This window comes from Talpa europaea, assembly GCF_964194135.1.
Source record: "Talpa europaea genome assembly, chromosome: 16".
NCBI lineage: Eukaryota > Metazoa > Chordata > Mammalia > Eulipotyphla > Talpidae > Talpa > Talpa europaea.
Window position 1 is genome coordinate 28,424,034 of NC_140084.1, and position 14,372 is coordinate 28,438,405.

Consider the following 14,372-nt stretch of genomic DNA (forward strand, 5'->3'; position numbering starts at 1 on the left):
GGAGAAAGGGGCGAGCAGCTGTACTTATACTATTCAGTGCCTGGCGCTCAGTGCTTCCTGTCTGTGAACTCACCTAGTCCTTCCGTTACAGGGCAGGGAGAGGGGAACCCCAGGCCCCCCAAACCTGTCTGCTCTAAATAGGTTCTGCCATCCACCACATCAACACAAAACATGTAAGACCTTTAATGGAAAGGAACTTTAATACAATTAGTAAATAATACAGGAAAGGCAAAGAATATAGTTTCTAAATCAAGCACTAAAGGTTACCCATCCCCTCGTGGGTAAAAGCTCACCCAAGCAGGATTGGCCCAGAGCAAGGCCTGAAAACCTGCCACAAGTTCAAAGCACCTTTCGGTAAGGAGCCACAGAAAAGATCAGAAACAACCACACAAGTCTGGAAGGAAAAGAGCAAAATCAAAATCAAGATAAAAGCTGCCATTGTCACCTCCCCTCAGTCTCTCACCCACATGTGTCAACCACTTCAGGACCAAGAAGCAAGTACAGTTTCTTCACATGTCTCTGTGCTCCCTGTGCTTCCTCCAGTTCTCCTCATTGCTCTCCATCCTGCTTCTTTCCTTCTTCAGTCTCCTCTCCAGCTTCTTCTCTTCTCTTTAGCTCCACTCTCCTTTGGGTGGGGCAGGGAACCTGGAACTTCCCCTTTTCCTGGGGACCACCCTGTTATATTTCCAGTGGCCCAGTATTGAGGGGCTATTATAACCCCCTTTTATGGAGGGAGAGAACCTGTTTTCAGACTCCCCCTTTGTCCAACTGACCTATTCCTCAGTCTAAAGCTCCACTTCCTAGAGCTCTAGACAAGTCGCACTAGCAGGGTAGAACAAGCCTGGCTTCTAGTTCCTTTTCAAAACTGACTTGACCTTTCTTATAAACACAGTCAGTCTATTAGGGGCGCAGCGGTTCAGCGCTAGGTTGCGAGGCTGCCTGCAGCTTCTGCAGTGCCGGTTTGATCCCCGGCTGCTCCCCGGCCACCGGAGGAGGGTCCCACATGGCGCGCAGACCTCTCCTGCCACCCGCTGCTCCCCTCAGCAGTGTACTTCTGTCCTTCTGCCTGCTCTGCTCCCCGCTCTGGCTCTGGTGAATTCTCTCACCCTCCCGCGCTTCTGACTGTACCCAGTGCATGTATAAATAAATAAATAAATCTTAAAAAAAAGAAAAAAGAAAAAATCTTGGTGGGCTTTTGAATGGATTGTCCTGAAATAACTAACTTGGAGGAAAGTGGAGATGTTTACATCACTTCCTCCTCTTACTGGAAACTTTTGCCTCCCAGAATTCTATTTCTCCCTTCTCAGCCAAACTAGGTGGATTTGGGTATTCCCTTTCACCAAGGACTGGACCGCAACCTTGAGGATAAAAGCTCTTATTACCCTACTTCCCCCTGAAGAAACGAGCTGGAGACAAACTGCCAAGTGAGAAGATTTGAAAAGGAGCTGAGCAATCTGTTTTGGGGAGACAGGCTATTCTGGATGGTGACCTTGGAAACGTAGCTGACTGCATTCCAAGACAGGCCCCTGGGCCTCCTCTGAAAACGCTGGAGAAAGGCTACTCTGTAGGAATAACTAGAAAAACCCAGATATCACAGACCTTTGGGGCCGGGGTCTAGTTTTAACTTCCGCTGACCACACTGTATAGATAAGAAAGTGAGGTTGGGAGGTGGGAGAAAGAGACCGTCCTGTTTGGATCTCACCTCCTTGATTCTGCGGGACAATCTGAAGGTGGGAGAAGAGGTACTCACCCCCAGAGCTCCATCCCAGCCCCAAATGGCCCAGTGGCCTAGCCTCAAGATTTCACTTTTCAACTAGCATTTCTCTCATAGGAGCTGCCTCCCATTTTCCCCCATAGCCATTCCCTTTAAGAAAGAGACCAGTCCTTGGCTTTGCCATTCACAAAATTTATTGTCACTTGCCAGCAGCCAGCAAGGGAAGGGGACACAGCCCTGCCTCCCGTTGGGAGAGGTCACAGCGTGGGGAGGGGGCGGCACTGTTTACCCGTGTTGTGGGGGGCACTTCTTCACTGGCAGCAGCTGCACTTCTCCGCCTCTGCCTGGGTGCCCTCTCCACCTTTGCACACACAGTCCTTGGCACATTTCTCACACTCTGCTGGGCAGCAGGAACAGCAGCCTGCAGATAAAATGGGGGCACTGATATGATGGCCTCTCCCCACATGTGTTCCCAGTAAAAAAGAAGGGCAGAAAGGAGGGGTTGCCAGGGGGCTGCCAAGGCATCTTGGTTCTGCCAGGGCCAGTCACTGCTCCCTTCCCGGTCTCACACCTGGCTTGACTCAGCATCTATGCTGTGTCTGCTGCATCCTGGGCTGCCAAGGGAGAGGAACACCCAGAAACCCATAGGGGCTAACCCATAGCTCCCAGTGTCCCTGGAGATCCTGGGGTGAGACTCAGGCTTTGGGAGTGCTAGGTAGGCCTTATGGAGAAAGCAACACAGGGTAAATGGACTTGAAAGAAGCAGAGATGAGTAGGGGCTGCAAGAGACCCACAGAGGGGGTGTGTGTGGGGGGGGGGGCAGATTCATGCCTAGTCTTACAAACAAGGAATAGGGAGCCTCCCTCCCACCTCCTATTCCCCATGCATGTTGCTTCAGGGGAAGTCAAATAAAGTGACCCACAAGGGCCTGATAGGAGTCAAAGGACCTTAACTCCAGATCTGACCCCCCACACTCCCTAATGGTGTCCCCAAGAACCCGAGGTTTTGAGCGAAGGGTCTGGAACCGGGTAAACCGTTCTGAATCTGATCTGGCCCTAAGAATCTTCTGGGAATTTACAAAAACATTTTGCCAGAGCCTTACTGTATCAATCACTGGGGGTGGGGCCCTGGTAACTGTATCTTAAGGCCTCCCAAGGTGCTTCGGTCCCAGTAAGAATTAGAAGCAATGTAATAGGTGGCCCTGGGGCCTCTCCTTATTGTGTAGGCAGATGCTGACTCAGGGGAGCGGAGGGGAATAGGCAGAGGCAGAGAGGGATCCTACACTCACTCTTCTTGCAGGAGGTACATTTGCATCCCTCACACTTGCAGGAGCCAGCACAGGTACAGGAGCCACCTAGGGTGGGAGACACCACAGGAAGGGTTAATGTGGTCCAACTTGAAGGGTGGGGGTAAAAGGAGGAGGTGGGGTGCAAAATTTCAATGTCCTCTGGGATATAGCCATGCCCGCCCATCACAAGGTTAAAAGATGGAAAATATGGGTTCTTTCCCCCCAAATGTCCTTGAGCAAAGGCGTAGGGCATATGGAATTCTTTGCAAGTGAAGGGACGCGACGTGCGGCAGAATGCAGGCGGGGGCTCACCAGTAGGGCAGGGACAGGTCTCGGGGTCCATGTCGAGAGGCTCTGCGGCTGAAGGCGGCGAACTGGCTTCTCAGGCAACTGGACTTTGTAGTGGCAGCAGGTGGCCGGGCTTTTATAGCCCCAGGCGGGGACGCGCAAGCGCTGGCAGCTCCGCGCACCGCGCCCCCTCGCTCCAGCTACGCGCACTGGCCCAGGCGGAGGCGCGCATTGCGGCAACTGTCCCTTCCATCCCCCCGCGAGGGTTCTGCTGGGGTTGCTCCCCCAACCCACCCTGCCGCTGTGTGCACAGCCGGGCGCGCGCCCCAGCTTCCTCCCGGGTGCGCGCAGCCACGCGCACTGCGAGGGCTACTGCTCCCCGCCCCGGGCCTGGAGCGCGCCGCGTCTGGTTTTTGCCAGGGGACGCGTCCAAGCTGCCGCCGCGTGGGGAAGGAAGAGCCCGCTTCCCGCCTCGGAAAGCAGAAAGCACGGGACAGAAAGGGGCTTTGCGTGTGGCCCGGCCCTTGCCCGGCTCTGATCGCACACCCCTCCCTCTCACCCTGATTACAGCACTCTCTGTGCGCCAGATTCGTCCAAAGTGCGTGCTGAACCACCCCGCTGCCCTAGGACTTCATTCCCTCATCTGTCAAGTGAGGAGAGAATCACAACACCAATGGAATGTCTTGCAAAAAGGCTTTGGGAGGGGCTGGGTGACTAGAGAGGATTATGCGGGCAGGGGTTGTTAGATGGAAGCATCCCCATTTCTGAGGAGCAGCTCTCCTTTCTCTGGACCTTCTGAGTTCTCAGTAAGAACCTCCTGCTTGTGGGCAGCTGGAAAGTGACCCTCCAAGAGCTATCCCTGTCCATCCGGAACGTGCACCTGTTACCTAATTTGGAAAAACGGTCTTTGCAGATGTAATTAAACTAAGGATCTTGAGATGAGAGCATCCTGGATTATGGAGATGGGCCCTAAATCCAATGACAAGTGTCCTTATAAGAGACACAGAGAACAGACAGAAGAGGAGGAGGCCATGTGACCACAAAGGCAGGATCCAGTGGTGTGGCTGCCCTTCCTATAAGCCTCATTGTCCTCCCTCGGGATGTGAGGACACTTGTTCCCCAGGAAACAGAAGCGCAAAGGAAAACCTTGGATAACTGGGCAAGGGTTATAGAAGTAGGAGGAAGGAATGCAAAGGGTATATTTAAGACAGGGAGTCACTTCCATGGTCACCCCATGGGAAGGCCACACTTACTTCTCCTGCTTGGAGTGTGAGCACTTTTCACATAATTGTATTGTGTTTCACAGGAACAAGCATCATTTAGAGACAGAGTAAAATAAAAGGAAAAAGAATATATCCCAGGTTCCCTGCAGCAAAATGGTTGAAACGTGGAAATCAGAGAGGTTAGAATCCAGCATTGGATTGGAACAACCATTATCTCCCTGAGAATGGAAGCTCCCCCCACAAGCTCTCCCAGAGGCTTCTATCACTTCTAGCTCCCATCTTCTGCCTCTTTTAAAAAGAGATCCTTTGGGCCCCATCCTCCTTCTTTGGAGGTGGCCCCAGGCTGTGTCCTTGGGAGTCTGCCTGTGGTGGGTCTCCACAAGTTGCTTTGCTGAGTGGGGAAGGCTGAGTCTCAGGAATGCCTGATCTCTCCTACAAATGCTCCCCCTTGTGGAGCTGAACCTCTGTTCTAAATCTGATCTGGACCAGCACTTTCAAGCGTTGGTTGGACACCCCCCACCCCCAAATATTAGCTTTTTCAAGGCCTCCAAATGGCTTCAACTGAGGGGTTAACTGGCTTCTCCAGGCTTTCGCATGTTCAGCATGTATTGGGCCATGGGTCTAAGTTTCAGAGAAGCTGAAAAAGGGAGGGGGGGAAAGGAGAAGAAAGAAGAGATGGAGGGGCCTCCCTGGTGGCTCAAGGGGTTAAGTTGCAGCACTATCAAGCTGTCAGCAACCACTGCAGCACGAGTTCAATCCCCGGCCAGGGAGCTACCCACATGGTGCAGCAGACCTCTCCTGTCTCCCCACTGCTCCCCTCAGCAGTGTATTTCAGTAGATCTGCCTGTTCTGCTCCCCACTCTGTCTCTGGTGAATCCTCTCACCCCACCTCCCATACCTCTAGCCTGCACCCCAGCTCTTGTATGCATAAATAAATAAATCTTTTAAAAAAAAAGAGATTGAGGTGACACTTCTCAAGGTATTTAACCTGAAGCCCAGCTGGTTCTTGGCACTGGCCTCATGACCCTGATGGTGGAGCTCACCAACTCCAGCACCTCATTCTTTTCTGGTCTGCTTTCATTTTGCCAAAGGGTACTCTGGTCTCAGACTCCTCTGGCCCAGGCCTTGAGCTATCCCCCAGCCCTCAAGACTTCAGTATTTAGAACTTTCAGTGACAAGAGAGATATACAGGCAAACACACCCACCCTAAGCTAATGCCCCTCTGTCTCCATGCAGGCCTCTCAGATTTCCTAGGGGTTGAGGCTTACCCATCACAGGGTGGAGAGCAACCTCCACCCTGTGATGGGCAATTTTATGTGACACACTGACTAGGCTAGGTGATGCCCAGGCAGCTGGTAGAATACTGTTTCTGGATGTGTCTGTGAAGGTGTTTCCAAAAGAGGTTAGCATTTGAATCAGACTGAGTCAATAGATAGATAGATAGTTAGATAGATAGATAGATAGATAGATAGATAGATAGATAGATAGACTAGTATATATTTCTTGGGGCCATACCAACTAATGAATAGAAAATGCCTAGCTGATCTCAGAAAAAAGCAAGGAGCCCAGCCAAGACCAGCCCTGTTTGTAATTAGTCCAGTGCAGGATTAGAACTGTTACCTTCCCTCAAAGGGCTTTCCATTTTACTATTCTGGGACTGAACAACTGACCAGGAGTTTAGGAGCCTGGGTAAATAGTCTACCAAAGGTGTTTGCAAATATGCTTATGCAAATACAGTCATTCCTGTGAGGGATAAGATTTATTTGCGGAATGGATGTACAGCCAGCAGTTCATGGGGCATCTGAAGTCTTAACTTCAGATGAGACATTGGTGTAGACATCCCATAGATTCTAATTCCAGCTCTCCCAATATAGGCACATCTCGAGGAGATTGCAGGTTTGGTTCCAGACCAGGGGTTGAGGAGACCCAGAGACAGCCAGGGTTTCGTCCAATGTCACACACACATCAAGGTTGTAGTGAAGCCAGAACATGAATCGGGTCTCTTGACACCAAATCTTATTCCACTGGTCCAGCCTCCCTCCCAAATGAGATGATTTTATAAAAATAACCCAGACTCATATAATAACAAGGTTGCTCCCTTTTCAATTCTCTATAATCTTTCTGATTACCTTGAGACACAGCTTGATGCTAGCATGTTTTCTCTGCCTCCCCCATGCTTGCCCAACTTCCCTTGCTAACAGAAAGGGTAAGGAGTCAGGGAAAGGCGGGGATGGAGCCTCAGCGAGCCCCAGAACTAGCACAAACCCCATCGCCTTGCTTCAGTTCCTTTCAGTCTCCATGGTTACCTCATGTTTATGAGCAATGATTCAGTTCCTCTAGAATAGTGATATGAAATTTCCTTTTAAAATAAATGGAAGTCTAATAATAGATAAGGAGATGTGTGATTATGACTAAAGTTACACTGATGGTTCTGGAAGGACAGTAGTTGGGGAAATATTGCCCCAGACAGGCTGACCCCCGGAGCGTTCAAATCCAGTTTAGCTGCTGGTTCTGTCCCTCCCCCCTCCACCCGCATCTTTCCTGGTCAGGAATCGGCACCTTTGTGTGGGCTCCAAAGGCCACAAGGAGATGGCCTAAGGGTTAAATCTCAGCGCTGTTGCTGCTACTGCCTCAGTTCGATCCCTGGTCAGGGAGATACCCACATGGCGCAGCAGGCCTCTCCTATCTCTCCCGCTGCTCCCCTCAGCAGTGTGTTTCAGTAGACCCACCTGTTCTGCTCCCCACTCTGTCTCTGGTGAAGCCTCTCACCCCCCACCCTGGACTACACCCCAGCTCTTCTACACAATCAATCAACAAGTAAATCTTAAGGAAAACAAAGGCCGCAGGGAGATTCTGTTCTTTTCCTTTGTCCTAGTCAGGATGGAGGGGAGGAAGGGCCACTTCCTTGCTTTTGGGTTTCGTTAGGTGGCCAGGATGACTCCAGAAACTATGCCCAGATCTTGATTATCACTCCTGCCTCTAAGGCTGTGACAAGAGTGTCCCTTCTGGGACGGGTGTTCCTCAATAGAATAGAAACACAGGGGGCCACTATCGTCTCTTGGGGGCCTCGGGGAGTACTCTTCACACCCTAAGCAAGACAGGGGCTCAAGTTGATCCAATTTGTTTTTGTTTTTGTTTTTTTAAGATTTATTTATTCACTCATACAAGAGCTGGGGTACAGGCCAGAGGTGTGGAGGGTGAGAGGAGTCATCAGAGAGAGTGGGGAACAGAACGGGCAGATTGACCGAAGTACACTGCTGAGAGAAACAGCGAGAGAGCCAGGAGAGCTCTGCTGTGCCATGTGGGTTGCTCCTTGGCTGGCCGGGGATCAAACTCATGTTGCAGAGGTTGCAGAGAGCCTCATAGGTTGCATCTTAACCCCCTGTGCCACCAGGGAGGCCCTCAAGCTGATCCAATTTGAATGATGGTGGAATACCTGGGCTCCAACCCCAATGAGACAGAAGCAGGAACAACCCCCATCAACCCTTGGATTTCCCAGGGCTCAGACATCAATCCTGGCACATCTGCCTCTGGGTCTGGAACGCCCCCTGCAATCCACATGTGGAACTTCTTCCCAGTGCTGGCACATGGGCTCCACAGGTGGCGGGACATCTGGTCTCCATCCAAATTGGAATATGACATGAGCAGGTGCACAGTCTGGCACAGGCGCTCAGAGGTCCCCACTGTCCCCCAGCAACTCAGGAACACAATTTTCGATGCGTCAGCCTCCTGACACAGCACTTTTCCTGTACCAGGAGTCTCTGCCGTGAGAAAATTCTTCCTTTCCTTGATTTAATATCTGTTTCCTTGGTGTTTCCTCACATTACTCAAGTTTTACCCGTTGGGCCATATCTAACCAGTCTGTTCACTTTTCACTGTCAGCCTTTTTCCCAACTCATCTTCCCTCACTGCCCTCAATCTTCTCTCTCGGCCAGCCCTACCTGGGTTTAGGACGAGATCTTCAACTTTTCTGTTTCAGTTTCCTTACCTGTGGAATGGAGACAAAAATCCACGTCCTACAGGGTTGGTGCAAAAATTTAAAAAATACAAACAATAATAGCCCAGACATTTTGATCAAGAGGGTATAGCAAGTGCTTGGATTTACCTCTCCAGCTTCCTGAAAATGCACCAAAAGACACTAAAGAAAGGCAAAGAGGGAAAAAGAAAAATCTGAATTAAAGAGCTGAGAATCAGAGCAGAGGAGGTGACTTGAACCAAACATAGTTTTGAGTTTTAACATTTTTCTGGAATTCCAAAATGGTCAAATCACATTTATGGGGCACATGGGAGCAGAGAAAGCAGCAGTTCAGATCAAGAAGTAGAGAAAGCTATGACAGTGAGGGAGCTGTTTTGTTTTATTGGCGGAAGCACTTGCTGAAAAAGGCCACCAAGGCCATCTAAGTTAATTTTCTCTATCTAGTTTCACTTCCCTTTATGACTTAATTTCAGAAACATTTGATCAAGTTTTATTAAATATTTTCAAAGTTGGGGCCTCCCTGGTTGTGCAAGGGGTTAAACACCGTACTATGAAGCAATCTGCAGCCTCTGTAGCATGAGTTTGATCCCTGGCCAGGGAGATACCCACATGGCGCAGCAGACCTCTCCTGTCTCACCCACTGCTCCCCTCAGCAGTGTATTTCAGTCAGTCTGTCTGTTCTGTTCCCCACTCTGTCTCTGGTGAATCCTCTCAACCCCTCCCCCCACACACACACCTCTGGCCTATACCCCAGTTCTTGAATGCATAAATAGATACATCTTTTTAAAAATTTAAAATAGCCTATTTTTTATTTAGATTGTGTGTGTGTGTGTGTGTGTGTGTGTGTGTGTGTGTGTGTGTAGAAAATCTGGGGTGTAGATCAGAGGTAGAGGCAGGTAAGAGGATTCACCAGAGACAGAGTGGGGAGCAGAACAGGTGGATCTACTGAAACAGGTGGATCTACACATCTAAGGGGGCTAATCAGGAGAGGTCTGTGCCATGTGGGTCAGTTCCCTGGCCGGGGATTGAACTCAGGCTGCATGGTGATAGCACTGAGACTTAGCTCCTAAGCCACTAAGGAAGCCCTAGGATTTTTTTTTTTTTTTAATATTTGAAAGAGCAGGTTTATTAAAAAAGGAACAGAAGAGTACAGAACACTTGCATAGACACAAGCAGGCAGAAAGAGCTGCCCCGAAAGGAACAAGTTTGCTGAGAGAGGCCTGCATGCTTGCAGGTGGGCAGCCTTGAGGAGAGCTGCCTCCGCTGAGGGAGGTCGCTGAAGAGAAGCCCTGGCATGGTACAAGTCAGGGACAGGCAGGAAGACTGCTGCCCTGCAGAGGGGGAGAGTTGGTGAAAAGAAGCACCTGCATAGTCACAGGTGGGCAGAAAGACTGCTCTGCCCTATACTTTTTTTAAAGAACAGTTTTAGATTCATAATAAAATTGAAAGAAAGGTATAGAGATATCCCATATATCCCCTGTCCCCTATATATGCCAGTCTCTCCCCTTATCAACATTTTTGTTACAAATGAAGAACCTCCACTGACTCATCATTATCACCCAAACACCATATTTTACAGTAGGGTTTGCTCTTGGTGTTGCACATTTTATGAGTTTGATCAAATGTTTAATGACATATACTCGCCATTAGAGTATTATAAAGAGTAGTTTCACTGCCCTAAAATTTCTGTGCTCTACCTATTCATCCCTCCCCTGTCCCAATACCTGCAAACCTCTGTTCTTTTTTTTTTCCCCCACTGTTTTTTCCATTTCCAGAATGTGATCTAGAAGGAATTATTCAATATGTGGTCTTTTCAGGTTGGCTTCCTTCATTGAGTGGTAGGCATTTAAATTTCCTACATGATTTTTCATGGCTTGATAATTCATTTTTCAGTGCCAAATAATATTCCATTGTCTGGCTGTACCACATTTATCCATTTACTCTCTGAAGGACAGCAGGGAAGAGAAGCTGGAGCATCTGCCTCCAAAGGCCAAGTGCCTTCCATTGCAGTATGCTCTTTATGTCTAAAGAGCAGCTCACAGACTGACTGAGGGTGAAAACTTTCCCAGGGAGACCCTACTGATTTCTAAACAGGGATGATGATGGTGCCCAGTACCAGGAGACACATGGTAAATCCTGCTCATTTTGCCAACTGAGTCCATCTCCACATAACACCCCGGAGCTGCCCGTGACCTTGGAGAAGTCTCCGTTCTCATCCACTTCTGCATCTCGTGGTTGTGTTGACATAGGCCAGTGTGTGTGTGTGTGTGTGTGTGTGTGTGTGTGTGTGTGTAAGACTGGTTGTGTGAGATGCTGTGTGTTAATAGAACTATACAGTAAGGGACTAGCCCACCCTGGAATGTCCCAAAGTGAGTGGCGCCTGTAGCTGTCTTGCCTAGAAGGGACCAGAGTACCAAGGTAGGACAGTAACTTTTACTTTTTGTACTACCTTTTTAATTTTTTTAAAGATTTATTTATTTATGCATACAAGAGCTGGGGTGTAGGCCAGAGGTGCATGGGATGGGGGCGTGGGTGAGAGCATTCACCAGAGACAGAGTGGGGAGCAGAACAGGAAGACTGACTGAAACACACTACTGAAGGGAGCAATTGGCAAAACAGGAGAGGTCTGCTGTGTCATGTGGGTCAGCTCCCTGGCCAGGCATCGAACTTTGTGAACTTTGTGTTGCAGTGACTGCCGATAGTTTCATTGTGCTGAGACTTAACCCTTTGTGCCCCCAGGGAGACCCTGTTTTGCACATTCTTTACATAGAATTCAGTTTTTAAAATTCAAGGATTCCTTCATGCAACCAACCCTTGGGCAGGGCCACTGCAGAGATTAAATATGTAGATCCTCTGCTCAGTGATGATGCTGGGGTATCATAAGCGCTGCTGTTATCATCAATAAACTTGACTGGCATTGTGCTGGTGTTGGGAAAGCTCTGATACATTTGTCAGCAACGGGTTGGGGCAGGGGGAATCCTAAGGCTTCAGTGTGTCTGCACATTGTCTAAAAGTCAAGAACTTCAAGGAACAGCACCGGCTTCTCCTGGTCCCTGTCTGCCCAGCACCCTGTCCTGTCGGTTGATCCAAATAACCAAGCCAGGGCAACTAACACCCTCAGTGTCTTGATGTTGGAATTTTGTTAGATCCTCACAGACTTCCTGCCTGTTCACGGAATTCAGTGCTGAAGTCCCTTACACAGTAACGTTTGCACAAGGCATGCTGGGCCAGCTGGATGCCGGGAGAACCAGGCTAAGACTGGGTTCTCCCCAAAGCAGACCTTGTACATGTGGGGAATCCTAGAGAGCACCACTAGGAGAATGGAGAAGTGAGACAGGGAAGGAAGGAAGCCAGTATGGGGCCTGTCTATGAACAGGGGACTGGAGTTGTTGCTGGGTCTTCATGGGGACAGTTTAGAGCAATTCTCTGATTTGTCCCATCGAAGTGTAAAGAGGTGGGTGTTTGTCCACTGATTCCTGGGTGCCATTAAGAGCTGGTTCCCAGGGGTTAATGCCCCAGTACTCCAGGCCTGCCCTGTGCATGTGGCCAGCAAGTTCCTACAGCAGGAGATGTCCTCAGGCAGAGTTGCAGGATCCTGGGTTCACAGCCTTCTGCCAAGGGAGGGATATGTGCTGGCACCTATGCCAGCTGTGACTGAGTCAGCCCTTCGTGGTCCTGCTCGGTTAAGACACAATGCTCTGAGCCACCAGACAACCATAAGTGAAAACTTTATTGGTCCCAGCACTTTATGTGAATGTCACCAACACCACGATGGGACTCATAATATAAAAAGCACAAACTACTATACAATTGTTCCAACTTCTCCACTAGTGCACTGTACAGACACGTCCTTGGCATGCCAGATGGGTTTCAGGGACAGCAGCTGCACTTGTCTGAGCCCCCTTTGCAGATGCAGCCCCGGGCACACTTGGCACAGCCTGGTGGGCAGCAGGGACAGCAGCCTGGAAAGGTGGAGAGATGGACAGGTCAGTTTGGGATCAATATTCTGTCTTATCACTTCCCTACCCTCTTCTGGAAGTAGAAAAAGAACATGCCCTACATTTCAATCCACAGCAGCAAAAAACCTGGGACAGGAAGTTGTGGGATTTTAGAGCTGGTGGGGGGATCTGAGGGATCATCTAGAGTCCCTCAGAGGCTCAGGGAGGGGAGGGGTTTGCCCAAGGTCATTGGACAGTGGCAGATTCAAGACTAACATCCGGCACTCATGACTGCACTCATGACTGCGAGCCTGTGCTCGATGCCCTTCACCTGCGGATAAGATCTCCCTTGAGTCCTCTTCCTACTCCAAACACCTGAAAAACCACTCCCTGGTGGGCTGCAGTCCCGTGGAGCTCAGCTTTCATTTCAGATCTCTCACACACAGGTAAAAGGCACCCAGCACGCCCTGAATCCCACCCTAGCTGGCGGGCTGGGGATGGAAGGAACAAGCTTTCTGGGCTGCTGGTCCCTGGTGCCCCAGTCACCACACTCACTTTTTCGACATGTTTTACAGTTGCAAGTTGTGCATTTACAGTTGTCTCCACAGATGCAGATTCCTCCTAGGAGAGAGGACAGAGACACAGACATGAGGACCAGGGGACGGGCTGCAGACTGTCCCAGGGGCAGGCTCTGGCAGGATGCTGCTGGACAGCAGGGGGAGATGCCTCTGAGCAAGGGGCAAGAACTGTCCAGTGGTTCTGTTACAGTCCACAGAGGGACACTGAGGTGGCTGCGCCGGCACATGGGATACTAGCTAAAATGCAGATTCACAGGACCAGCCCCTGATATAGTCTGACTTATAAGGGAATCAGCATTTTAAAAAGCAACCCAGTGACTCTGATGTACAGTCTGGGTTAAAAGCCACTGTACAGGACCAAGCCGAAGCTCCCTGACTGTCAAAGGCTTTCATAGCCTGCCCACCTTTCAAGGTAGCAACCCGGGTGGGTAGAAGCAAGCGAAAGGACATAGCAAACTCACCTCACATTCATGGCATGAAAACCAGCTACACATTAAAAAAAAAATTCATCCCCACATATTGTTTTGAGTTTCAAAATGCTGGAAGCTTCTGCCACTTTGGCAAGTGTTTGATACAGACACATCCTATCAAGGAAGTTTCTTGTTCCTATTCTAAAGGTCATAGAACCCAGGGTGGTTCTGAACCCCTCCGACCTCTCTCTCACTGGCAAACATGCTTCCAGGGAGTTAGGCCATCTCAGAGACTCGGGAATCCGCATACATTTCAAATAACTCCCTGACATCAGCCCTGCGGGGTGGGCAGCTGGGGAGGAGTAAGCCCAGTTAACAGGTGAGGAAACTGAGGTCCAGAAATAATAGATGTCACAAGCAAATGGCAGCCATGGAGCAAAACTAGGTTGCCAGGCTCCTGGCCAGAGCACCCCCCAACCCTGGTGGCTGCCCCTAAGGGCCTGCCGCTAGGTCCCCATTTGGGTCCATCTTGAGCCAGGCCATCAACTCCAGCAAATCAGGCCGGTGGCCAAAAGAGAATGGGAGCCACCCAAGAGACCACCAGAGAGAGACAAACCCCACTGGTGACTCTTAACTGGAGGAAGGGAAGCATTAACCAGAGTCAGCAGGCTCCCTGTGCAAGATGTCACAGAGTCCCAGGACAGGCCTCCTTACTCACCAGACATGCAGGTACAGTCCCCAGGGTCCATGGTCCAGGCTCTGAGCTATCTGGGAGCTATCAAGGCTGGGGAAGGGGAGCTGAGTGAGCAGCCACCAGAGGCTCCTTATTTATAGCTCTGTAGGTGTAGACTTGGGTTCACCCCGCCCCTCCCTGGGGCCAGACGCCCTGCACACGGCCCAGCCAGACACTGCAGGCTGGGGGATGGGGAGAATAGGCAAGAGGAGGGCAGAGGAGGC

General features: G+C 50.2%; 2 protein-coding genes across 2 annotated transcripts; both read right to left on the reverse strand.

The window, feature by feature from the left end:
* Positions 1 to 1,809: 1,809 nt before the first annotated feature.
* Positions 1,810 to 3,593, reverse strand: MT3 (metallothionein 3). The gene is made up of 3 exons (XM_084257522.1): positions 3,315 to 3,593; positions 3,003 to 3,068; positions 1,810 to 2,135 (listed from the first exon to the last, which is right to left on the reverse strand). Exons 1-3 carry the CDS (start codon positions 3,343 to 3,345, stop codon positions 2,026 to 2,028), a joined length of 207 nt encoding a protein of 68 aa, XP_084113648.1. The 5' UTR covers positions 3,346 to 3,593; the 3' UTR covers positions 1,810 to 2,025.
* Positions 3,594 to 12,359: 8,766 nt separating this feature from the next.
* MT4 (metallothionein 4) lies at positions 12,360 to 14,164 on the reverse strand (the record flags this gene model as incomplete). The annotated part of the gene is made up of 3 exons (XM_084257523.1): positions 12,360 to 12,451; positions 12,983 to 13,048; positions 14,134 to 14,164. 3 exons carry the CDS (start codon positions 14,162 to 14,164, stop codon positions 12,360 to 12,362), a joined length of 189 nt encoding a protein of 62 aa, XP_084113649.1.
* Between the last annotated feature and the right edge of the window lie 208 nt (positions 14,165 to 14,372).